We start from the raw sequence: 26,327 nt of genomic DNA, 5'->3' as shown, positions 1-26,327 counted from the left end.
ATTTTAAAGTTTTTGATTCTGGCCCTAGAACATAAAATACAGTTGTCAATGAATTTTTCAGGGGAGATAATATACGGCTTGGGGAAAATTTAGGTGTAATCAAACTTCCTACCTAGTAATGATTCTCTGTTTTGTTTTGTTTTTTAAAGAAAATAATTTCCACTCTTTAACGTGATAGTCTGCACTCTGTTATAATCCAGAAGTTCACTCAAACATAATTTAATTTTTGGCATTAAACACATCTCCCAAGACCCTACAGATACGGCTCTGTCTTAGGGTGGAGCTCAGTCCAAGAGGTTTACAGGACATAAACTCCCAGGGATTCTTGACTTGGTGATGCATAAAGTTTTCTTCAGATCTCATTTCCCACATCTGAGTGACAAGCTTCGAAATCGCAGGGCAGAGACAACTAAGAGAGATACAGGATATTTTGTGTTAAATCAGTCCAGGAGCAGAGAGAATGTTCAGGCAGTCTCGCGAACATGAGAACCTCTTCTGGAGGGGAGAGGTTATAAAGCAGATAAGGATTCCTAGGCGAGGAACCACCGCATCCGGAGTCGACTGCAGCTCGGACCCAGAGAGAGGAAGGTGGGATAGGAGGAGACGGGAAAGGGAGAGGAAAAAAATTTAAAAAAGGAGCTGAGGGAGGGAGGGGTGAAGCAAGGGGAGTAAGCGAGAGAACAGCGCGCGGGGGGAGGTGGAGATGCGGGGAGCGCGCCTGGCGCAGAGAGCTGAGTGGACCGCTCCAGACAGCGGCGCGAGCAGCAGCTCCTGAAAGCAGCGAGTTGGCAGAGCCAGGCTGCATTTCCAGCAGGAGCTGCGAGCTCAGTGCAGGCTCACAGCAAGGTGATGTGCCTGGAAGCATTCTTTTGCCCGGTCGGGGTGCTGCACTGGGGCTTCCTCCCTTATACCCACCTCTCCTCCCCCGGGTCTGCGGGTCTGCGTGTGTGTGAGTGCCCGGGTTTGGGGGTAAAACCTACGGGGAGGGGGCACCCTGTCCCTGCTTGTCTCCTCCTCCCTCTACCCCCGTCGTCGCTGATGCATGTATTCCCGGGTATCCCGGTCTTCTTACCCCTTGTTTGACACTGCCCCCCCCCCTCCCCGCGCCCCGGTTGTGTCTCCTTTCCCAGATGCTCAAGGTGTCAGCCGTATTGTGTGTGTGTGCAGCCGCTTGGTGCAGTCAGGCTCTCGCAGCTGCCGCGGCGGTGGCTGCGGCCGGGGGGCGGTCGGACGGCGGTAATTTTCTGGACGATAAACAATGGCTCACCACGATCTCTCAGTATGACAAGGAAGTCGGACAGTGGAACAAATTCCGAGACGTAAGTGCTGCGCACCCCCATCCCCGGACACAAGAGCGCGCTGCTCCCAGGCGGGGGCCGCGGCGGCTGGGGGGTGGGTGGGCAGTGGGCTCGATTTTTCGAAGTGAGGGGTTCGGGGTGCCACGGCGGCGCTCGGGGGCTGGAGAAGCTGGCAGTTTCAATGACCCCCTCCCGGCGAGTGCACGGGAAAGGCTTGCTTGCTGGCTGCCCGGGAGTTCAGGTCTCACCAGGTTCCCGCTTGCCTCCTACCTCCGCTCTCTCCCACTGTACCTCCTCACCTCCCTCGGCCCCGAAAGGTTTGCAAAGTGCTGGCTCTACCTTCTCAACTTTTGGATAGTGTTTCTGGCAATAGTAAACACAGTAGATGCGCCTTTGCGATGCATTGCCACTAAAGTAACCAGGATCGATCCCGTTACTAATGGTCCATTAAGGAATTTGAGGGAGGAGGTAGGAAGATGTAAGATTTATAAATGCCGGCTCTCCAAGGGGTGGGAGGTTGTTTGGCCGCACCAGTGGGCAGAAGTTGAACTGCTCCTGATTACATAAAATTGATGATCAGATTTGTGCTTCAGCATTAACTTTAACACAGAACATGTTTACAACGCATTCGATCCCTTTTTATTCCGAATTGACTCCCTGCCGGAAAATCCGCCGGGTGAGGGGGGGTCGTGAAGGGGGGACTTCCGTAGGTGGTAGCTCTGAAAGGGTTAAACTGTAGACTCCCCTGGGGAGTTTCCTCCAGGGTTATTAAGACCGAGGCAGGTTTTGAGACGTTTGTTTGCCTTGGAGTCAGTGGCCGTGACTTGCCAGTCATTTTTTCCCACCCGATCTGAATCGAGCAGCCGGCCTCAGAAGCGCAGTTCACCTCCAAGCATTCAACTTGGTTGTCCCAGCGAGGTGGCCGCCCTGGCAGTTGATTACCGCCCCCAGCCCACCCTTTAAAACCCGGAAGGCCTGAAAGGAAGCGAGAGTGATTCACAGACACATTGCCAACCTTTACTGTGACATTTTTGAGAATTTCTTGGGGAGTCCATCCGCACTGCCCTACGTGGAGATGAGTTAACTTCGTTCATCAGCTCACACTCTGTCACGATGTGAGAAAATAAATGGAAGCTTAGATTAGTTTTCGTCTTGGCTCCTCTAGCCCCTTCTCCCAACACCCCTCGCAGGAATTAACTGAAGAGCCAAAACCCGTAGCTGATTCTGGCAGAGGGATTCCTGAAGAGACGCTAATTTTTACTTCAAAATTAGATGTAGCTCATTGATATGAGGTATGGGTACAGGGATGAAAAATGGTAATGATAATGATAATACTTAATGGAGGGCTTTGTCTTACATGCTTTATGAACAAAGCTTAAACATCATTTTAGTGCTAACTGAAATCCTTTACACATTCGTTTTATTTAAGTTTATGCTAATATTGAATACAACCAAAAAAGCAAGCAAGCAAATGAGATATTTCTAAACCTGGGGAAGAATTTCTGCTTATCATATCCTCATTTGGAAAAAAAAATGTTGGAGATTTTGTCATTATTTGAACAATGCTTCACACAATGATGTTTTATTTATTAATGGCTGCTTGAAAATCTTTTAAAATAAATGTTAGGCCTTTCTTATGGTGATTAACATAACATAATAAAATAAAAAAATTAAAAAAATAAAATATATTTTAAATCTTCGATATCTTTCTCTGACTTTATTCAGATTTCTTTATTGAATTATTAAGAACAGCCAGTTATACTTGAGCAGTTTGTAAATGTGTTTGATTTAAACTATGGAGGCAAGGTGAGTTGCCTGAAATAATTAAATATTCCAGGAATTATTCAGCCAACTTCTATAGACACAGAGTAGAGCATTTTATTGCTATAGCACTTTCACTTATTCTTACTTGATCTCTGGGGGGGGGGGGCATTAAAATTATATGTTAAATTTAAGTAAAGGACTTACTGAAATATTTTTAGCAAATATCTGTTTTGAAGCACATGCAATAATGAATATATAATAATTATTTATTTTAAAAGTATATCAGGTTTTAGCATTACCATTTTAGTAAGATAATTATGTTTTTGTAAAGATAACTTCTGGAGGGCATGGAGGAGATAAGTGCTATCTTTTCCCCCCTTTTAACCACCTGTTGCTTATTCTTAACATGAGAAAATGTGTGGTGATAGTGTGACATCTCAACTCAATTCAACTTAGAATCCGTATTTAGACTATCCACCTCACTGCTAATGTACAGATTGTTTTTCCCTTACTGGGAATCATTAGCTTTTTTTTTTTTTTCCCCCTGTATCTTTTAAGATTTTGTTTATTTTTTCATTTTCGTTTGGAAGCCCATGGTTATGAGGCATTGACTGAAATATGTTTATGCTGCATGAATCTACCTTTAAATGTTCTGCATCAGCATTGATATCTTAAGTAATGGATTTGCATACTTAGTTTATACAAAGGCAAAGGAACTAGGTAATCAACCTCTTCTTTTAGAAACAATTTAACTGAAGTACTTATGTTTACTTTTCTCTGCTAAAAAAATAGTTAATTTTATTTACAAAAAAAAAAAAAAGCTTTGGAATAGCTAAGCATAAACAAGACTAGAATTAACCTTTACCTTTCTTCATGTGACTATTTTACACAAGAAATGTTATTTTACAAGTAACTCCTTAATGAAAGTTGGAACTGTATCTTCTTTTGAATTATATTTGAAAACTATTTTGAATAATATTTGAAAATGCAATCCATCATTATATTTAATTGAATAGTTTTTAAGATAAATATACTTTTTACATATTATATGCAATAGAAATATACAACTATATGTTATGTATAATAAAGCTTTAGGAATCAGGAACATGGAAAGCAAGTATTATGTGAGAGTAGATGAACATAGGAAGCACTGCCATTGATGACTCATTTTCTCAATTTCCTCAATATAAGTCATAGAGAAATAATTAAACCAAAGCCAAGCTTAACATAGAAGAAGCTTCAAATAATTTTGACCACTTTATACTAGCAATGCTCTTTGAATAAAGTTTTGTTGCCCTTTAAAGTGTACAGAATGTAATTATATAGACAGAAAACTTATTCTCTTGCAAATTAGTATAAAAACTCCTGTGGATATTCTAACTCCTATGTTTTAGGAAAAATAAAAGTTTAACTTAAAGATATAGAGAAGTCAACTCATTTAAAAATAAGTATAGTAGATAGAACCAGAATGTTATGTTTAGAGTATAATTATATGATTTTAAAATAAAGCAAACAAACAAAAATCTTTCAACAACAAGATATATTTAGTAAATACACTGGTTACATTACATTTACTACTTTTTTAGTTCTGGTGAGTAGTGATAAAATCAAGAACACTAGATTCCCCAGTGGAGTAATGGTGGGAATACTACCCTTACCAAGAACAGGTGTAAGGAATTCCTTCACCCTAATCTTGCATGTATAAATATATACACGCCTATTAGGAGAATTGAAAATTGAGATCATTATAAGAAAACAAAATCATTAGTTCCTGAATCAAATGGTCTATATATTGCATATTTCAAATATTTGTTATTTATAAGTTAATTCAATTATACCCTTAATCATGTAATAAATGAGTATGGAATTTGGAAACCAATGAATTAATTGATAATGAATGATATAATACTTTTATCAATCTTAAATATTATGACTTCACTAAAATACATGCTGTAATTAAGAATGACAGAAAAAGATACTATATGTTGGAAGCAATATAATAAAAGTATAAGTGGCAATGATGGCCATGCTAATTTCAAATAACTCACATAATAAAATCAGAACTGTACCCATACACTGACATTCAAATACTCCTGATTAAATTTATTTTTTAATAAAAATACCTGGGAGTGGGGGGAGTGGGTGGGAGGAGGGATGAATAGGTGCAGCACAGAGGATTTTAGGGCAGTGAAAATATTCTGTAAGTTTGTATAATGGTTGATTCATACCATTATATATTTGCCCAAACCCATAGAAAGTACAGCCCTAAGAGTGAACTCTAAGGTAAACTATAGACTTTGAGTAATTATGATGTGTCAGTGTAGGTTCATCTACCGTAACAAATGTAGCACTCTGGTACCGACTGTTCCTAATGGGGAGGTTATGGTTTTGTGGTGACATGAGGTATATGGGAAATCTCTGTACCCTCCTCTCAATTTTTTCTGTGAACCTAAACTCCTCTAAAAAAAGAGTCTTAAAGAAAATCATAACCACAACCCCATCATCTTACAAAACAGAAAAAGGAAAACCTGGGGCTCATTTTGAACATCGTTTTAAGAAATGGTTGCCATTCTTCTTGGAAAGCCCACAATCAACTTCAGTTTACACTTATTCCTTAAGTAGTTCTTAATACCCCTTAGATATATTGAAAGTAATAAAAAAGTCTTACAATTTGACTTTAAAAAATCAACCTTAAGTTAAAGGACGTCTAAAGTGGTGTGAAAATGTAAAATACAGGTTTAAGTGTCTCAGAGGCACTCAAATTAGAAGTTGACTTTTAAAGTGCCTGATTTAGATATATTGGATAGTAAGGTAACTGTTCTTTTTTTTTTTTTCTTTTTATATCCTTTTCTCATCTGAGTTGACGTTTCATTTTAGTAGAGTGTACAGATTATTTGAGAGATAATGGCTGATGGGGAGGGATATTTCCTGCCACTTAGTGGCTACAGAGGAGTAAAGCCCCCTGGGAGTCTATCAACTTTTACTGCTATTAGTTAGTAAATGAACAATTGGTTTCTATGCCTACTCCAAGTAAAGTATTTCATTGCTTTAAAAGGCATTAAGATTCAAACAGAATCTTTAAAGAATACTCTCTCAGTACTTTCCTTAAATTTACGATGCAGCCTGGTTTTATTTCCTGAGCATCCAGCATACCTTTAGCATGAGGGCTTCTCCTTTGTGGTACCTTAAAATTAATTTTCTTAGTTAAGATATAATTGACAAAATTGTAGATATTTAAGTTGTGCAATGTGATGATTTCATATTCATATATATTGTGAAATGATTACCTTTGGTGTGTGCTAATAGTAGGAAGGAAAATTTTACTACTTTACTTTTCAACAATATGTAACAAAAATAAAGAATTATTAATAATTGGAGAAACTGAACAAATCAAACCACTATCCTCTCTGTTCAGGAACACTTTCTCAAGAATGAATATCTAATTCTGATTTTAAAAAGTACATTTTTAGTGTTTCTCACTGTGAAACAATATTTTTAACTGTGGTAACCATTACATATATTTTATCATAGTTGAGCACAAGCTGTCCTTGGCAATTCTTCACAGTTAATCTGTTGCATTCCCACAGGTGTTTTTCTCTCTTTCTTTTGATCTTTTTTTCTCTTTTGATCTTTTGATGACTATAGGCCACACTGTATTGACAAATCCATGAAAGTGTATATACCGTACATAGTGTTCATATTTGCAGATCAGACCTGGTAAAGACTGTATGTAGCAGGCGATGTTTTTTATATTCGATTATTATTCTTATTGTTTAAATCATTAGAGGACTCAATCAAGGGAGAGGCAATTGACTATAAGAGAAGCAATAGGCAGTCTTTGAAGATTCTGGGGCTAGTGAGTTACTACAGCAGCAAAGGCTAGCCCCATGCGGTATTGTGACCCCAGTCCATGACATCTGAGTCCCAGTTAAGCAATGGTTGTGGTACAAGCTCCGCTCCCTGTTTCTTAACCCACCCACTACCACCACCACCACTACCATACTCACTAGTTAAGACTGGTTTTGTCAAGTCAGATGTCACATGAGGAAAGCAGGTCAGAGAATACCCACTGATCTACTGGTTTCTGGGAAGGGACTGTCAGGTAGAACTGGTATTACATTGTCAGATCCCATCTGAATTGAGTACAAAATTTAGTCAATCTACTGCATAAATATGTATGTATTATATATATATACTTTGTGTATGTCTTCAAATAAGTAACAGGTGAAATCATCAGGAAAACAAAGTGATTATATATCATATTACAGATATTTTTTACATGCTAATTGGAAAACAGACACTCCCTCTAAAATGCTGTTAAGACATGTTTTGGGGTTTGTTTGTTTGTTTGTTTGTTTCCCCTAGTTAAGTTTTCCGCATCTCACAAATTGCAAGCACAATCTCCTTTCCTATTATATGTGTGGTCACCACATGCCTTTCTGGTTCTTACGAGAAGTCAGCTTGCTTGTGATTACATACTTAAGCTTTCTACCTGATATACCAAAAGAACATCATGTATTGCTATGAAGCATCTATTTTCCTACTCTTACAATAAGACTACGGTAAGACTGCTTTTAGATCTCACGATTCTGACTCAGAGTAACATTTTACGTTCTTCTGCAACTTTAGTTTTCATGATCTAGACTAGAAATATTTTGTTATATTTTATGTATTTATTTTCTAAAGTCTGATCTGTGAATCTTCTACATACACCATCCAACTCCTATGAGCTCTTAGAGTATTTACCTACATTTTTCCCATTTATGAAAATCCTTTCATTTTTTTTTCTCTCTTTCTACCTCTCCTCGTTTACAGATTCTGCTCCTTATTAGACTCTGAACTCCCTACAGTTAGAGATTGTAGTCTCTTTCCCCTCAAAAAAACCTACAGTTCAGGGGTGCTGTGTGTTGGTTAAGCGTCCAACTCTTGGTTTCCACTCAGGTCGTGATCTCAGAGTTGTGAGATAGAGCCCTGCATCAGGCTTAGTGCTCAGTGTGCGGTCTGCTTGGGATTCTCTCTCTTTCTCTCCCTCCCCTCCTCCTGCTCATGTTCTCTCTCTCTCTCTAAATGAATGAATAAATAAATAAATAAATAAATCTTAAAAAATTCCTACAGTTCACTTAGCGTTAGCACAGTGACAGGCTCGGAGTTAGCATTAGAAAAGTATTTAATAAATAAAAGAACATTATATTAAATGTGCATTGCCATCTGCACAGTCCTTAAGTAAAGGCTTTTAGAACTGTATTGCTTTTTATTGACCATTTCCATTTCTGACCACTGCCAGCCCAGTTCTGTAATGTGAATGAAAATTTAATTTTACATAAAATATAAGGTTTCAAGTACTAAACTGGTTTAGTCCATAAGTTTCAAATGCTCTAAAATGGAAATGCTGTGCCAAAACTGTCATGTTCAATTTTAGAGTGGTAACAGTAGATGGGAATTATATGCATCTTGGCAATCCCTCTGCCAATTCAACCAATTCTTTTCCTATAATTTCTCTTTGGCCACATAAATTTTTGCTCTAAAGTCTTTAAATATTTTTTGCTGCCTACTAAGTAATGTTAAACACCAATATCTTCCCACTTTTTCAACTACTGCACTTCATTTAATGGTTGAATGGCTGAATCCAGATATTTTACACATAGTCCAGATTTATGTCTTTGACTTCTGCCTCACCTACAATTGCCAGTGCATTAGTCAGAGATAGGTTAAGTTCTTGCAAAACGGGGGTTCTGAATCAACATGCCTGAATTAAAATAGAATTTTATTTCCCAACCATGTAATGGTTGAAGTGAGCTTGACGAAATGAGCTGTCCAGGTCTGAACTTTCAGGGTTATTCTCTCTGTTTTCTATCATCAGTTGTCATTTCCTACCCAGCAGGAAGGATTGAAGAGAAAGTCTAGGATATGCAGCTTACCCTAGAAGTTATCTGGAAGTTGTCACACATGACTTGTGTGTGTATTTCACAGACCTGAACTCAGTGACATGGCTACACCTAGCTAACAGGGAGGCTGTGGAATGTCATCTCTAATGGGGAAGGATTAACAGTAAAAGAAAGAAAGCAAAGCCAGGTACCAGGAGGAAAATATTGGTAACAACTATGTCTGTTTCATCCGTCTAAGTGTCTCTTGAAATTATTCCCTGTGCCCATGGATAAGAATTTTTGTCAATTCCCATTAATTGTTTGCCTTGCCTTCTGTCTTGTTCCCTCCCTAATATCAGATTACCCCTCTCTCCTCTCTTCAGAGTAGAACTGGAGCATCCAGTATCTAAGGTTCTGGATGTAGGAGCTTGAGGGAATAGTAGTTTGCTAATATCTGAGAGGAAATGTTGGAGGTCAGATCAAAGAAGAACATCCACATAGATTTTTAAGGAGAGCCTTCCTCTGATGACAAGTCCTATTTTTCTAGTGAAATCATGTAGCATTATCTTCTGTGAAAACATTTTTTTTTTTTTTTTAAGTTATGGATCTTTGGTCAGAGGTCCAGATAGGTAATGTGATTGGTGGGAAGTAATTAGAATTTATTTGCTGTTGGGTGGCTCAATTGATTAAGCGCCAGCCTTCAGCTCAGGTCATGATCCCAGGGTTCTGGGATCAAGTCCCACATCAGGCACCCTGCTCAGCAGGTAGTCTGCTTCTCCCTCTCCCTCTCACCCCCCTGCTCTTTCTCTCTCTGTCTCTCTTTCTTTCTGTCAAATAAATAAATAAAATCTTAAAAAAAAAAAAATTTACTTGTTGTTCCCCTTAGTTGAAAGAAAATACTCTCTGTATTTGCTCTATTGCTTTTTATTGACCATTTCTATACAAGGTTGTATTTCCTCTAATGCAGAAAAAAAAAAAAGGCAAGTATGATTAAATGCAAAGTACCTTTCCCTGGAATAGTACTAGAAATGATGCCATTGCTGGATTCATGTAGCTTTTAGTCCTGGAAGCAAAGAAAATAATCTCTTTAGCATTAGTATCTCTGGGAGAGTTACAAGATGGTGCACAAAGTAAGATTTGCCAGAAGTGCCATAGAAGGTTTATGCTTTTGAGTTTGTTTCTTGACAGAAGAGATGGTTGAGCTCCTTGCCTGGATCATAAGCAGAGATGGTGAATTGCACTATTTGTTAAGTTTTTTTTTTTTTAATAAGAGTTCCTCGATACTTCCTCATACTTGCAAAATGAAAATTTTAGTATTCATTTTTCTTTCATGTATATATTCATGGCATTCACAAGTGATTACAAAATTTTTGCTTAATATTATGCTCACATTTAGAATATCTTATAATTAAATTAATAATAATAATATAGCATACAAATATACATGGTAGAAAGGTAAAGAGTCTTTATAAAACCATTTTGCCTTTGTAGTCATGTAATTTCTTCCAAAAGATGATGCTTTCCTCAACATTCTTCCATTGGAAATCACCTGGCTTTTGATATTCTACTCACAAGCTGCTTCCTCTATCAAGGAAATAATGACCTTTGCCAGAAATATTGTTTCCCACTTCTGAACATTTATAGCTGATTTGTCTATTCAGAATCTAGAGATTATGGCCTAATACACATTTTTATTTCCTCCTTTGGAAATAGCACCGTGATAATTCATTGGTCCATTTAATAGTTTTAAAAGTAATCACAAATAAAAAAAAAATCTTTAGAATCTGAGTGAGGTAGACTCTTTTTTTTATGTGTAGTTTGTGTGCTTTGGATACTTTTAATCAGTATTATTCTTATTGTAAAATAAGGATAATTCAGTAAAATTCAGTATTATGTTTTCATGACTGCTTCATTAGAAACAACATTATTGATTTTAAAGTTGTACTGTTTAAATATGCAAAAGAAAATATTAAGTACCTTGACATTACAGAAATCTGTAATTTTATTATTTTGTTAGGTTCTATTATTTGATAGTTTGATTTACTAATGACTTAAATTTAGTATATATATATTTTTTCTACACATAATCAAATAACAAGTAACAAATATGTAAGTCTTTTTTTCCCCTCCATATCCTTCTTTTAAGCTCTTTATATTAATTTAGGAATTAACTGTATGCTAATGTGTTTATTTTCAGTTGTTTGTTTTGGGATATTGTCAATAAAATAATACCATATCTTTATCTGTGTTTTCTGAACATACGAGGTAAAATAAACTACATTTAAACTTGGCTGGATTATTTTTTATAATGGATATCCTCTGTCTTGTTTTATTTTTGAAAACTAACCATCTGTGTTAATTGTGTTGAAATAAAAAATCTTTAATTATGTAATAATTAAATCTATATGATATCTATATCTACCTCTGTGTGTATCACATATATTCATATGTATATATATTCATATTCACATATATATATATATCCCAACTAAAATGTCAAAATAATATAAATGGGAAAAAAGATGCCAGGGAAACTAAAGGCTCATATTTATAAAAACAAATGCAACTTTATTGTACACTTTAATTGGAAATAATTAGAATATTTTATTTAATGAATAGCTGTTACTCTAATCAAATGGCTTTTAAAATAGTTTAAATTAATACATTTTTATACTTTATTTGAATAAGGTACTCTTAAAGTTCTACTCATAAATAGAGGGAGTGATAATGGTAAAAATGTACTCATTCAAAATATCAAGAGAGGCAAATATTTGAAATAAAATAAAATAAATATAATGAAAATATAATATTAAGTAATGACAGATTATTCCTTGTGTAGATATTAATAATAGTATAATAATAACAAGCAGTTTCACAGAGTTTATCTAATGCCCATAGTATTATAAGTTTTTTATGTATTAATTAGTAACAATCCTGTAAGGAAGGCCCAATTATTATCTCAGTATGTAGGCAAGGAAACTGGGGCCCAGAGTTAGACAGGTGGTATCAGCAGGATTCTCTCTAGTACTGGCATTTTGGCTCCACTATCTTGTCCTTACACACTGCATTATAATAATACTATATTATACTGTACTATACTATATTATAGTATACTAAATACTATTTTTGGGGTATCTAATATATGCCAGACACTTTAAATATATTATCCCATTTAGTATAATCTTTAAGAAGTATTTTAGTTTTAATTGTAGTAAAATAGACATAATGTAACATTTACCATATCTGTTTTTAAGTACACAATTCAGTAGTGTTTAAGTATATTCATACCATTGTGTAACCAATGTCCAGAACTTTTTCATCTTGCAAAACTGAAACTCTACCCATTAAACAACAACTTCCCATTTTCCCCTCTCCCAGCCTCTGGCAATTACCATTTTATTTTCTGTTTCTATTAATTTGACTACTTTAGGTATCTCATATAAGTGGAATCATACAGTAATTGTCCTTTTGTGACTGGTTTATTTCACTTAGCATAATACTCTCAAAGTTCATCCATATTGTTGCAAATGGCAGGATTTTCTTCCTTTTTATGGCTGAATAATATTCTATTGTGTGTATAGACCACATTTCTTTATCTTTTCATCTATTGATGGTCACTTGGATTGCTTCCACATCTTGGCTATCATGAAAAAGGCTGCTATGAGCATGGGTGTCTAAATATCTCCTCAAGATTCTGCTTTCAATTTTTTGGATATATGCTCAGAATTGGGATTGTAGGATCATATGGTAATTCTCAAATTTTTATAAGAACTGCCCATTTCTCAATTGAGTTTTTTTAGTATAATCTCTTAATAACATAAAAGTAGACATTATTAATCTACTTTTATAAATGGGATAGTTTAGTTTCAATAAACTTAATTAATCTGACCAAGATTAGTGAGATTTGAACCTACTTTCTCTAGTTCTGAGGATCATGTTTGTTTGTTTGTTTATTCTTATTTATTAACAGTTGGGCACTTTGAATGAGTCATTACAAGCAACTCAAACTGTTTCTCTCTCCTTTGCAATGTTATATTTGGTTCTTTTAAATGGTCACAATAACTGTCTTTATTTTCATTTCTGCTAGACCAATACATTGATAACGACTTGGAATTTTTATTAATTATTGAAGGAGAGTCACATATACAAGATGACAATGATTTCACTATAATTTGATAATTGTATCTTGAAACTACAATAGAAGACTTCTAGTAGTCTGCCTTTCATTAGTTTTAGAAGAAGTCATATTAGTGAATAAAAATCCAGTAGTTGCATTGCACAGTATTGTTCAAAGAATAATTTTTATCTTGGGGCCCCTGGGTGGCTCGGTCGTTAAGCGTCTGCCTTCAGCTCAGGTCATGATCCCAGGGTCCTGGGATCGAGCCCCGCATCGGGCTCCCTGCTCAGCGGGAAGCCTGCTTCTCCCTCTCCCACTCCCCCAGCTTGTGTTCCCTCTCCTGCTGTGTCTCTCTTTGTCAAATAAATAAATAAAATCTTAAAAAAAAAGAATAATTTTTATCCCTATAGGCATACTACATATGACAGTTGCACACAGTTGGCATTTTTATTAGTGATTTTTTTTGATATCACAATGAAATTCTGAATATCTTAGGTGGCAGGAGTGGCTGTTAAAAGGACTACTAATTATTCTTACAAGAGGTGTTACTTGGCTTAGAAGTACAACTATAGCATCTTTGGAAACTGTTAAGCGTCATTGTGCCTAAGTTCCACCCCCTACAGTTGTGAATTTATTTTCAAAGTAGATAAAAACAGACAAGGAAAAAAGAATTGTTTCTTACAATTAAATACCAGGAATTCACACATTATTATCAAACATAAACAAGTGTAATCAGTGTTGAATTGGTGCTGAGGCGGCCTACCAATTTCTGTCCATAGTAGATCACTCATTTTTCTGTGTGTTTCATGTTGAATATCAAAGACTGCTGTAATTCTATTGACTTAAAAAGAAATGAAATTGCATCATAACATCATAACATCGTGTTTCTAGCTTTTAAAATTATTTTGTTGTTTACATATATTCTGGAGACTTTTCCTTCTAGAACTTCATTAAAATTATTAAGTATGAATTATTTCATTGAAAGTGGATTCTCTGTTTTTAGAGTTTTGTAGCAGGATTAATTAGCTGCCAGACTGAAGAAAATATGGAGTGAACAAAATTCAGTGATTTCTGTGTTTTGCACTGACATGAAGTCAAGTAATAATGAGCTTATTTGATGCTAGATTTTATACTAAATATTTATATGAAATAAGTGGTTCTATGAAATATTCTCTGATAAAAAATGAAAATAAATTTATATGGTCAATATTGGAACATGTTGAGTGTTCCAGATAATTCTGTAGGTTTTTTATTCTTAGCATAAGGAAAGGCCCATTATTTAGCAGGATGGAAAGAAGGAGAGGCACTAAAAATGCAACAACTTAATCTAATTGTGTCTCCAAATATATAAAACATTACAGGGCATTATCTTCCTGAATACACTAAAATGCTTAGTAGCTAGAGGTCCTAAATATAGTAATTTGATAGTCCCTTCATCACAGCTCTCTTTTACTTTTCTATCATCAGGCTACTTTGTGACTTTCAAAATATTTACATAGGGTACTCTAGGCAGGATACTCTGAAATATGAGCTTGCTAATTGCTTTGGCACATGGTATTAGCATCTGCTGAAGAACTAGTTTTAGAATATCAGGAGAATATTTATAGGCCTTTCATGGCATACAGTATAGTATGAAATTATAGGCAACCTCCTAGCCTTCCAGTAAGACTGTCTAAGGTGCCCTTGGCAACACCTGACACTCTCCATAAATGTCCCTGAGGCAGTCGGATTCATCTAAAATGAACATTCCTGGAGGCAAAACTTTTCTAGAACATTGTACCAACAAACATTAGGCTAGCATTACCTAAGAAAATTTTCTTTGACATGAAGTACAGTTTCTTGGAGTTGAGATGTTATGTACTTTATGGTTTTAAAGAACTGTTCTACTTACTGAAGCTGAATTGAGGCACACTTCACACTGGTAACTGAGGAAGTGCTTATTTGGAAGCTGTGGAATTTGAAAGTAACCTTAGGCAAAGTAATGTTTTTACATGGATCAACACATTTCAGTATATTATTCCCAGACTTCCTTGTTGATTAAACATGCCAACTTTGCTCACTAATGTTATTGTCATTTAAAGTTATTTGTTTCAGAATCAAAAGGTGTTTTGTTTTTGTTTTGTTTATTTCACACATTTTCCAGTAAATTTTTTTGTTTTTTAAACATGGGAAAATTGCCAATGGAAAATGACATGTTTAATTCAAGTAACAAATTAGTAGTCAAGATAGGGGAAAATACCTGCGGCATTTTGGGGGAATAAGAAATATTTGACAAAGAATTTAATTTTCAGTGTATGCCATGGATCAAGGTTTGAATATCATTGGAAACCACGGCAGTTTATAGGTCAGTGAATGAGAGCTGGAAATCTAATTTCAGAACTGCTTTGTTTTCTCTGAATAGCAGAGAGCCACCTGGCTTTTGCTGCCCAGAGTCCTGTGTTTATTCTTAGAGTGAGTGTCCCTTTATGGGTGCTGTTTGCTCTGACATGTGGATTTGGGAGAGCACTAAAGGAACCTTGCCATCAGTGTCAAAGGTGACAAAAGTTCCTCTGGAGCTACTCTTGGTACCCCTGGTACCAAGGTAAGAATTAGAATAAAACATCAAACAACGTCTAAGGCAAAATTAATATCCATGGGGACCTGGGACAGTGATTTTGCTGTTCACGCACCATCATTTTTTAGTTAAAAGCAATTTGCCGACTTCTAACTGGTCTACCTGTATGTCCTTGAATGTCTTTCAAGAGTCCTGTCACCTTGGACTCCAAAAATAAGTTTTTGTGAACAGTCCTTGTAAGTAGTAGGTAGTTTTAGGATTGGATAGTCTTAGGTATAATTAAATCATGTTTGTTTTTAATTCTTCTACTTGAAGAAGTAATTTAATTTTTACTTTTTTGTTGTTGAACTAGATTGTGATGTTTCTGATTTGTATTTGTCGTTGAACAAAAACCCTTCTTTATTGTATTTTGTGAGTTTAACTTTTTTTTTAACTTGAATGAAACTATAAATTTAAATAACTTTCTTCTAGATGGTATGATAAGAATTCCACAATTTAATTTTTACAGTGACATAGCAATATTGGTATCACATAAAACTATCCAATATGAAAACATCTAAGATTGATTTTTAAAATGGACATAAATTATATGTTCATTACTAACTTTCTTTCTTTAGTAGATACTGGCTAAATTACATAGCAACCAAAATAAGCTGTGTAAAGAACATATGATGATAGAATTATGTGTGTTATACAAATTTGAAGTAGCATATTTTCCAAGTTTTTGTATTTTAATATATTATAATTTTTAAAAGATTTTATTTATTTATTTGTGAGAGACAGAGATAGCAACAGAGATAGCGAGAGAGAGCACAAGCAGGGAGGAGAGGGAGAAGCAGGCTCCCCACTGAGCAGGGAGCCCAATGTCCCAGGGGGGCTGGATCCCAGGACGCTTAAGCGCTGAAGGCAGACGCTTAACCAACTGAGCCACCCAGGCACCACAAAATATTATAATTTTTAACTGAAATAACTTTGTACATAAAATTGACCAGCTATTTAAAGAGATTCAGATTCTTTTTAACAGACTTTTTTTTCTTTTTGGAATTCAAATGCATTAATAAAAGGCAAAAAAATAACACCGTAAATTCCATTTCACATAAAAACAAACTTTTTTTTCTTTTTGGAATTCAAATGCATTAATAAAAGGCAAAAAAATAACACCGTAAATTCCATTTCACGTTTAACAAATAGAATGTTTTTTATTTTATTTTATTTATTTATTTATTTTTAAAGAGTTTATTTATTTATTCATGAGAGACAGAGAGAGAGAGAGAGAGAGAAGCAGAGGGAGAAGCAGGCTCCCAAGGAGCAGGGAGCCCGATGCGGGACTCGATTCCAGGACCCTGGGATCATGACCTGAGCCGAAGGCAGACGCTCAACCGTCTGAGCCACCCAGGCGCCCGAAATAGAATGTTTTTTAAATAAAACCTCTGGGATAATGGGATATTTGGAATAAGGTAATAATTAGACTAAAGCAATTTGTATATGTATATTTATTTTGGTCTAGAAATTTATTTCTATGCTCTGATGTTTTTTATATTTATTTTAGAACTCCCTGTAGTACTGTTGTTTGATATTAAGGTTTAATTCTACAACATAATTAATAAAGTGTTTCTACAATTATTAAACCAACATTTTTCTGAAGCTAGTCCTCTGGGCCAAAAATCCTTAATCATCCGGGAGTAAAGAAACTCAGAATTTGAGGACAGCCATGACCATTTTCCCAGAAAATGTTCTGATACCAGATACATGCAAATTAGCATACAATGTAGAAGTCATTCATGATTCTCTGCTGTGATTATTTATAACATAGATATGGGTGAGTTGTGCAATAGAGTCATTTCTATAGAACTTATGACAATCTTAACTTGAAGCTGTGCAAAGATTTTTTTTTTTCATGCTCTTGCGATTACAGGAAATGTTTTATTGAAGGTATCTTGGTGTTTCCCTCCCAACTGTTCCCAATCAAATCACGTGTAAGTCCTGTCAAGGTCTTCACTGCAGTACTTTTCAAATCCACAAATTCATTCAAACTCACTCTTCCTTGGCTCAAATCATTATCTCTCATTTAGGCTAGACTTGTATAGGACTTTGATGTTTTCAGGCTTTTCCTTGACTGTAGCATTTAAAGCTTCATTGACAAATGAATTTCCCCACATTATAGCTCTGATTTTTTTGCTCCTATGTTCAAAAACTTCCATTCATCCTTTCATTTATTACAGAGTAGGACTGCATGTAACTGCAACTATAAATTGTCCTGTAAAAATTTGTGAATAGAATTACCCTCTGTGAGATAAACTGTGGAATTTCTACATAATGGATCCCTTCATACATTTGTATAGTCATCTTAGAGGGAGAGGATGTGAGTCCTAAGTCTGTTAGAGTTATTGTAAGCCGTTTGAATATCATAAAACACACTTGGAGGAAGCTTGTTCATCAGGAGTCTAAAATCAGACAGAAAAATAATTCATGTAGGCAAGCTTTGGCCGTGCTCAGGAGAGAGAGACAACAGTCACTTTAAAGTTGGTCTAATGTTCTGTAACATTTGGATGACAAAAAAAATCCTGTCTTTGATTCCATGCTCACCTAGCAAACTTCTGATTTTAATGTAGCCCAGCCTCAGGGAGAGAATGTACCAGTCACGCTGACACGTGTTTTCTGCTGACAGAACCAGGTTTCTGAGGTGTCAGGGCTGAAGGCCAGATCCTGGATGGTGTTAAATTCATCAAGGTAATATCACAGTGTGAGGTCTTTGGGAGGTAGCTGGGATCTTCCTGGTAACAGACAGGTCTTGCCAGGAGCTTTCTATTTAAATGTCAGTACCAGATAAAATCCAAAAAAAATTTCCTATTCTCAAGTCCAAAAGCCCTTCATGTCCTGCCTCTGAACCATATTTACTTTCTCATCCTTATTTCTTCTTTCATGCACTTTTCACACTGGTCGAATTGAGTTATCATCTGTCTTCCTGCTACACCTTCTGCTTTTTGTGTGGCTTTCTCAGGAGCTGTGCATCTGGAATGGAAGTCCTTTGCCTGATTATTTATCTTTCCTAATATTTCTCATTTTTCATGGCCCATTTTATATTCTCTTTTATCCTAATCTCTTCTGTGATTTCCACAGTCAAATGTAATCTTTCTCTTCCCTAAACTCCTGGAACACCTTGAGAGGCAATTGTTAGCAGTGGAAAGAGTCATGCGTCCTAAGAGATCTATGCCTTGCACTCCAGGAGTGTAGAAGGAATACTCATAAAACAAATTAATATGTGGGTGAGTGAATGAGGATGTCACTGGTTCTCTTCAGATCTACTATAGGAATTAATATAGAAATCAAAACCCAGGTTAATACTACTAGTTGATATTACAACATTTTACCTTTTTTCCTACAGGTTTTTTTTTTTTTAATATGTCACTATGGATCCTGTGTTCAATTCCAATTTTGAGACAGTCTTTCTTAAATATCTGATTTCTATATTTAAGCTCTCATTTATTTTACAAGAACAATGTTGATTTTTACCACCAATTTTGAACTACAGTTTAAAAAAAAGGAGAAAAAGAATATTAACGAGGGTTTGCCATGTCATATGTGACACATTTTTGCTCTTCTAAGCAGCCAACTCCTGATCTATAATTACTATGAAAATGTCAACAGTAGGCTGCTGGATTTTTGCCATAAGTTGTCACAGAAATTAGCCACCTCACAGCAAGCTTTCAAGGCTAGGAAAAGGAGTTTCCCCTGCCTGTTTTTGTGTAAACTCAAACTTTCTAAAAATGAGAGTCCTAAGGAAAGATTAGTAAACTGCCTTTAAGACTCAAATGATTGATTCACTCACTGTATGTAATATTATATAAAGGGAAATATATAGAGATTTCTTTACTCTGGAAGAACATCTGTTGAAAGGAAACTTCTTAACCTGATTTTATAATAAAAATACAATGTTAAGAACAATTATTTGGAAAACACCTATTGAAAAGATACAAATGCTCTGAGATATATACTATGTAGCCTGATATTTTATTTTGTGAATTAAGAACATAACATTTTTTAGTACCTCAAATGAAATTTAAATTACAATTTCTCATATAAACCTCTCCTCCTTTTTACTTGTAACCATAAAATGTTTGTGATATGCATTCAATTTAGGAGAATCTAAAATACCAATGAAAGATTTTTAATCTGTAACATAAAGTTACTTAAGAAAGATAAAGAAAATAACTACGGTTTGTGGATATTTTATATTTTAAACTATGTAAAAACAGTAATGACAACAGGGCGCCTGGGTGGCTCAGTAGGTTAAGTGTCTGCCTTCAGTTCAGGTCATGATCCCAGGGTCCTGGAGCCTGCTTCTCCCTCTGTCTCTCTCTCTCTCTGTCTCTCATGAATAAATAAATAAAATCTTAAAAAAAGAAACAGTAATGACAACAAATATGAGGCAAAAACCAAGAATTATAGTCACTTTGTATTGAGTGGTTTTACTGTTATGCTTTGCTATTTTCTTAAAGTCGTTTCTAAATTTACATCTTGGAAGATACCTTGAACCAACTATCAAGGAAGCAGTATGTATACCCTTAAAATTGAAAACAGAAATGAGGCCTTTGGACATAATTTGAAATCAAGTCGTGCTCTAATTCCCGGAATATTACCATTGCATGTTATAGTGTAGTAGTATAGGATTAAAGTGTTTTGATTGTTATTGTAATAAAAATTCATAGTATTTGAATCATGCAGTCTTGCCGGCAATGCAATAGATGAACTAATGCATGTGATGGAATGTCATCTTGAAGTTTATAATTTTTATAGTGACAGTTTGTTGTTTGTTAACATTATGATAGTTTATCTTTAGTGCTCTTTGGTAGAATTTTTAAAGATTCAAGGATTAAATGCTTTATTTCTTATGATTTCAGGATCTGAGGTTTGTAATACAAGGTAGTTGAATTTAGTTATATTGAAACCATAATGTTGTGATTTATAATTGTTTGTTCACAACCTTGGGAGTTCTTCCTGCTGAAATTCAAAACTGGCCCTGCACTGGCAGGGCAAGGAGATACTTAAGAAAAAGGCAGCCTACTCCAATTTGTAGGTGGCAGGTTTAATAGGCAAGGGACTTATGAGGCTTGTCGCGGATGCCCCAAGACAAGTAGATTTTTCCGTATCTGTCTGTCAGCATCTGAAAAGCTGATTTTATAGCAACAGGAAGTAGAATGGTGGTGGCCAGCAGCTGGGGCCTGGGAAATGGGGTGGTGTAGGTCAAAGGATACAAACTTTCAGTTGTAAGAAGAATGAGTTCTGAGGATCTAAGGTACAGCATGATGCCTATAGTTAATAACATGGTATTGTTTACTTAAAAGTTGCTGAGACTAGATCTTAAGCATTCTCACAAGAACAACGTTAACTATGTGGATGGATGTGTTAATTATCCTGATCTTGGTAATCATCCCACAATGTATATGTATATCAAATCATAGTGTTGTGCACTTTAAATATATACAATTATATTTGTCAATTTTCTCCAATTACTCTTTAATAAGGTTTAAAAGAAAAGGGAGGGGAAAACGTTTCTATAGATGCCTTCACTGGGTTCAGTGGTGTACACGGTGCAAAGGGTCTCAACAGTACATTACTCTCTCAAGGCTGCATCCTTGAATGGGCTCCTAGTGTGGGAATAGTTGATAGAATGTACATTCTAAGAACAGGGGAGGAGGGAAAGAGCCTTTGATGTCCTGGTCCAGCTCTTGGTTCAATCAGTGGTCATGTCCTTTCAATGACCTCCTCCAACAAATTGACACTGAAATTGATCATGGGGGAAAGGAGATTTCTATTTTCTTCATTGTATTTAAATGAATAGTTCTGGCAATAGTATTTATGTTTCAAACTAGAGCTCCAATTTCTTATTTAGCATTAAACAGCAGCTGATACTAGTGGAAAAAAACAGGACATAGAACAAAAAAAAGTTCTTGTTAAATATTTAAGTTTTCTACATTTTTTGAAGAGTTACTTTTATAATATCACTTAGAACATGTGTTTAGAACATATGTATTTTTAAAGTTACCACTAATGCTGTTAAATGACGTGCAGAAAATAGAGTAAATACTTAAAAATATCTTCATATAGACAGCAGAAAAGATTTAAGAATGATTCCAACGTTTGAATACATTATTGTACATCTATAATATGACAATATCATAGTAATTTCAAATGCAATTCAACAAAATTGTGTTACATAAAAATAATCAAATTCTAATCAGAAAAGAAGCAAATGAAAAAGTTTGCAATCTAACTACTGTTCAGGAAAAAAGAAATAAGATAGATTAGGTACCATTTTGTAGGTATCGGACATGATGGCAAAATAATAGAAAAGGGAACATTTTAGTTAGGTACGATTTTATTTTCTTGTATGAAAATACTGAAAAACTTCTCCTTTTCCCATATGCCCTTAAACTTGATTAAATAAAGTCATGATATGTAAGGTTAAAGGTAGTTGTTTATTACTATTGTTATATTGTTAATAGATGCAACCATATAATTAATGGTTACAATAGCTATAAATGAATTGGCTGTTTATTTTTAATTAGAGCTTTTTTGGAATTTTACAGGTGGTCCTGCTTTCCCTTTTCTGCACCTCGTTATGACTCAATGTCACACAGAATGACATCCGTCTTTGCACAAACATAGGACGAAATTACACGTGTAAAAAGCTCATTTTATGCCAAGAGTAAAAATTAGAAATAAGAATTCTCACATATTAGTGGCTGAGTTTATTTCAAAAAGCTACAGAAGAAGGGCAGAGCTATTTCGCTAGCATGGAACTGAGAGCCACAGGAGCAAATTTGCCATTTACTATGTTATCACTGAGCATAAACTGATACTATGCCATCTATGAAAAACCTAAATGATTCAAGTACATGCTGCTGAGAGCGCTAAAATTACTATGAATTAACACCTGGAGGTTACATGTAGGTTATACTTCAGCATTTTCATTTATAGGCGGGGGTAATGGCCAAACCAAACATTTTAAGGTAGTTCTTAAATTCATTCTAAGACAGTTTGTAAATTCGTAATACTTGTATTTGTTTTGTATTTTGTCACATGTCTTGAAAAAAAAAGTTACTGCAATTTTTAAAAATACCTTGACATTATGACAAGATTTCTAGGACCTTAGATTATAAGATTTCTAGTGGCATTATGTAAACGTTGAAAAAATTGTGTTGTATCAATTTGAAATGATTGTACATGGATTTTGGATTGAATAAGGTTTTTGTTATGTACAATAATCTGCCTGAAGAAATGCGACCCTTGGTTGTTGATTCTCTGATCAATATCAAATGGTTTACTCGTACCCATGTAACTTTCACTCTTACCGAAGCAAAGGAATAGAAGAAAACATAATTTCAGTTAAAATCATTAAAATTTTTCTTGGATCCAGATCTTTATCAGTAGTTGAAAGGTAAAGGAATAAATCTTAAAAAAAAAGTCAAATAAAGAACAGCAAATAAGAAGTACTCTATTTACTAAATTCTAACTATGAACATTTGCTAACTTTTAGAAAGACAATCCTGAAACTAAAATGAATTTTTAAATAGGTGTGTAGGTTAATATAGCAATGTTTTTTTGTTTCATTTTTGTTTCAAAAAATGTTATCAAATAAATAGAAAGGTAGGAACAATCCTAATATGCCTTAAAGAGACTATTCAATCTATCTTAACTGTATACAAAGCTGGTTTAATTAAGTGTGCTAAGTTGCCTGTTAAGATTTATAGTTACGGGGCGCCTGTGTGGCTCAGTCATTAAGCATCTGCCTTCGGCTCAGGTCATGATCCTAGGGTCCTGGGATCAAGCCCCGCATTGGGCTCATTGCTCAGTGGGAAGCCTGCTTCTCGCTCTCCCACTCCCCCTACTTGTGTTAACTCTCTCACTGTGTCTCTCTCTGTCAAATAAATAAATAAAATCTTAAAAAAAAAAAAAAAGATTTATAGTTAAACCCCCATTCATTAATTGTCCATTAAGAGACCATTCAAATAAGTATAAAAATACAGTATATATACTTGGTCTTTGACATAATTTAAGATAATATTAGCAATTGGCTCATTAGATTACATGGACAAATATTTGCATTTTATTTGAAGAAAGATAATTTGAAATTAGCTATCTCATCTAGAGAAAACAGAGTTGTTCTCCTTTGCTCAGATCATTATCTATTTTAAGTGAAGTGATAATCAACATCAGAAAGTGTAGTGTCTCCCTTACTAGAGGGGTTAGGCATGAAAGCGGGCATGATTCCGAGGGGCTTCTTGGACTACATATAATACTATATTTGTGTGTGTGTGTGTGTGTGTGTGTGTGTAGCCAAGTTTATAAAAATGAGAAATAATTTATAAGAAAAAGTAGAGTTTATTTTGTGCTGTTTTCTGAAATACTGATGAAACATGAATGAGTTTATTCAGAGATTCCTAGATTCTATTATTCAGAGATTCCTATGGATATAGGCACCTGTTTCTGAAAGTTCTTCTTAAGTTCTGTATTAACATCTTAGGACAATCAAAGCCTGATGTTATTGATCTGATTGATTGCTGGCCTGAATACATTCAACCAAAGTCAAGCTAGAAAATGCTTCAATACACCATAACAGCAAGGACCTTATTATAGTCCATAAACATAGTGGAGATGTCATTTATTTAGTTCAATACAACATAATCTTGCTGTTGAATATTGTCAGGTTAAATCTAGCTGCTGTAATGCATGTATTATAGGATTACTGTCATTTTGCAGCCAGACTCCCTGAGACTGAACCCTGACTTTACCACTTATTGATAGATTAGTTTGAACTTTGAATCTGCCACTTACCACTAAGTGACGCTGGGCAAATTATCTTCTGTCCACATTTTCTGGCTCTGTAAAAGGGGGATGATATTAACCTACTGCATGCTGTTGTATTGGAAGGTTATATATTGATACATAGAAGTTCTTAGTTCACATTGGCATGTGCTAAGTACATGATACATGTTAATTATAATTACTTCTATTGTCAACAATACCTTGTTATTTAAGTTTACAATTTAAGTTGAACTCTTAAGAAAAATTATTCACTGTTCAACAGCTGAACTTATATTTAGAGTAAGCATTTTGTCTAAAATATGTATGATTTGGAATTTTCCAACAAATCACAGGCATCTATTCAATAACACAAACTTTATCAGATATTAAGAGCAAAAATATGTATAAATTAAAAGCATTTTGCACTTACCTACATGCCCTAGAGATAATCACTAACATTTGTAAGACTCAGCTAGCTAGAAAATGAGAACAATATTTTGTCTTTCAGGAAATCAGAGGATTATTATAAATACCAAATGATCAAATGCACATGTAAACCTTTGGAAAATAATAAATTGCTAAAGCATGGTATCATTTCTAAGACAAACAATCTTCTTCCATTTATAAATTTGTCTCTCTTTCCTAAATATACACATTTACTTTTTAATATTTGTAAAATTTATAATAATCATTGAGACTAAAAATAAATCAAAAGAATGAGGAAAAGACTGCTTTGTTTTTAAATAATTATGCATGCCATTTTTAGCCCTCCACCCTAGTCATGTCGTCTCCTCCCTGAAGAATCTTTGGAATAGCTGAAGAGATTGACATGTTGAAGAATGATTAGAATGTATTGTGACAATGGAAGTAAGACAAGCACATGCAAATTACATCTGTAGAAGTAGGTGATTCAGTAAAGCCCTCACAGAGTCCATGACACCTAATCTGGGTTTTGATGGATTAATAGAGTTTGCCATTTGGACAAGTGGAAGAAAGCATATGGAACAGGGACCTGCATGCACAAAGCTATGGAGGTATGAAAAGGCACAGCATGTGTCATAACTGCAAGAAATTAAGTATGGCATAAATGAAGAGTGAATGATAGGGAATCATGGGAGATGAAACAAAAGTATTAGGACTAGACTTAAAGGTATTTCTAAAACCTGCTAAACATCTTGTCCTTTATAGACAATGGAGGGTTCCTACAATTACCACTTAGCAGTAGCTGCTTGACTGATTTTTATGGGTGTCCGAAGGGTCAGAGTAAGACCTTTGCAGATCTTAATCCCTGAATGGCCTCCTTTATTTCCCCATATGCAATTAAAAATAAAAATGAGAATGTGGAATTAGTATAAGGAATTTCAGTGAAGTTCTGCCTCCCCCCATGATATCTGCTTTGATTTAATTATTTCAGAAAAATTAAAAATGCAAAATTTTTAATTTTTTAAATTTTTTAAAATTTTTAAATTTTTTTAATTTTTTTAATTTTTATTGTGTTGATACCTCTAGTTTCCTAGGGTTCTAAGCGCATGCTTTATCTCAGGTAATAAATTATTAGTCTTTCATGTAATGGCTTGTGAATGCATTCACATCTTATAGTCTGCCTACTTAGTGAGAATGAAGACTGGTGTAATTTTGTATCCTAAACTGGGCAATAAGAAATCTCTAAAAAAGAGGGAAAAAAAGGGAATATTTTGAACATAAGGACTTACATAGACTTGAAAGTTTTCCTTCTAGCCTCCAAGCACAGAAAACACAATTTAATTGCCACATTATATCAGATTGCAAACTTATAAATGTTTGCATTAAGTTTCTTCAAAATAACATTTTTCTTTAAAATTCATATGCCTTTTGAGTTCCATTCTGGTACAAATGACAAACACTACCCATGCATCAAAACCCAGATTAAGTATCATAAATCA

General features: G+C 35.0%; 1 protein-coding gene across 3 annotated transcripts in view; it reads left to right on the top strand.

Moving 5' to 3' along the window:
- Nucleotides 1–479: 479 nt before the first annotated feature.
- Nucleotides 480–26,327, top strand: part of SPOCK3 (SPARC (osteonectin), cwcv and kazal like domains proteoglycan 3) — a 478,511-nt gene continuing 452,663 nt past the window's right edge. For 2 of the 3 annotated variants that reach the window (XM_032413152.1, XM_032413150.1), the window contains exons 1-2: nucleotides 720–846; nucleotides 1,131–1,319. In XM_032413152.1, coding sequence (XP_032269043.1) covers nucleotides 1,131–1,319 — 189 coding nt within the window. In that variant the 5' untranslated portion in view covers nucleotides 720–846. Of the gene's footprint in view, nucleotides 589–719; nucleotides 847–1,130; nucleotides 1,320–26,327 lie in introns of those variants that run through there. The other variant, XM_032413151.1, reaches the window with a different exon arrangement.

The sequence above is a fragment of the Phoca vitulina genome, unplaced genomic scaffold (genome assembly GCF_004348235.1).
Source record: "Phoca vitulina isolate PV1807 unplaced genomic scaffold, GSC_HSeal_1.0 scaffold14, whole genome shotgun sequence".
NCBI classification, from domain to species: Eukaryota; Metazoa; Chordata; class Mammalia; order Carnivora; family Phocidae; genus Phoca; species Phoca vitulina.
The sequence above is the reverse complement of the archived record's forward strand: the minus strand, read 5'-3'. Positions and strand labels throughout refer to the sequence as shown.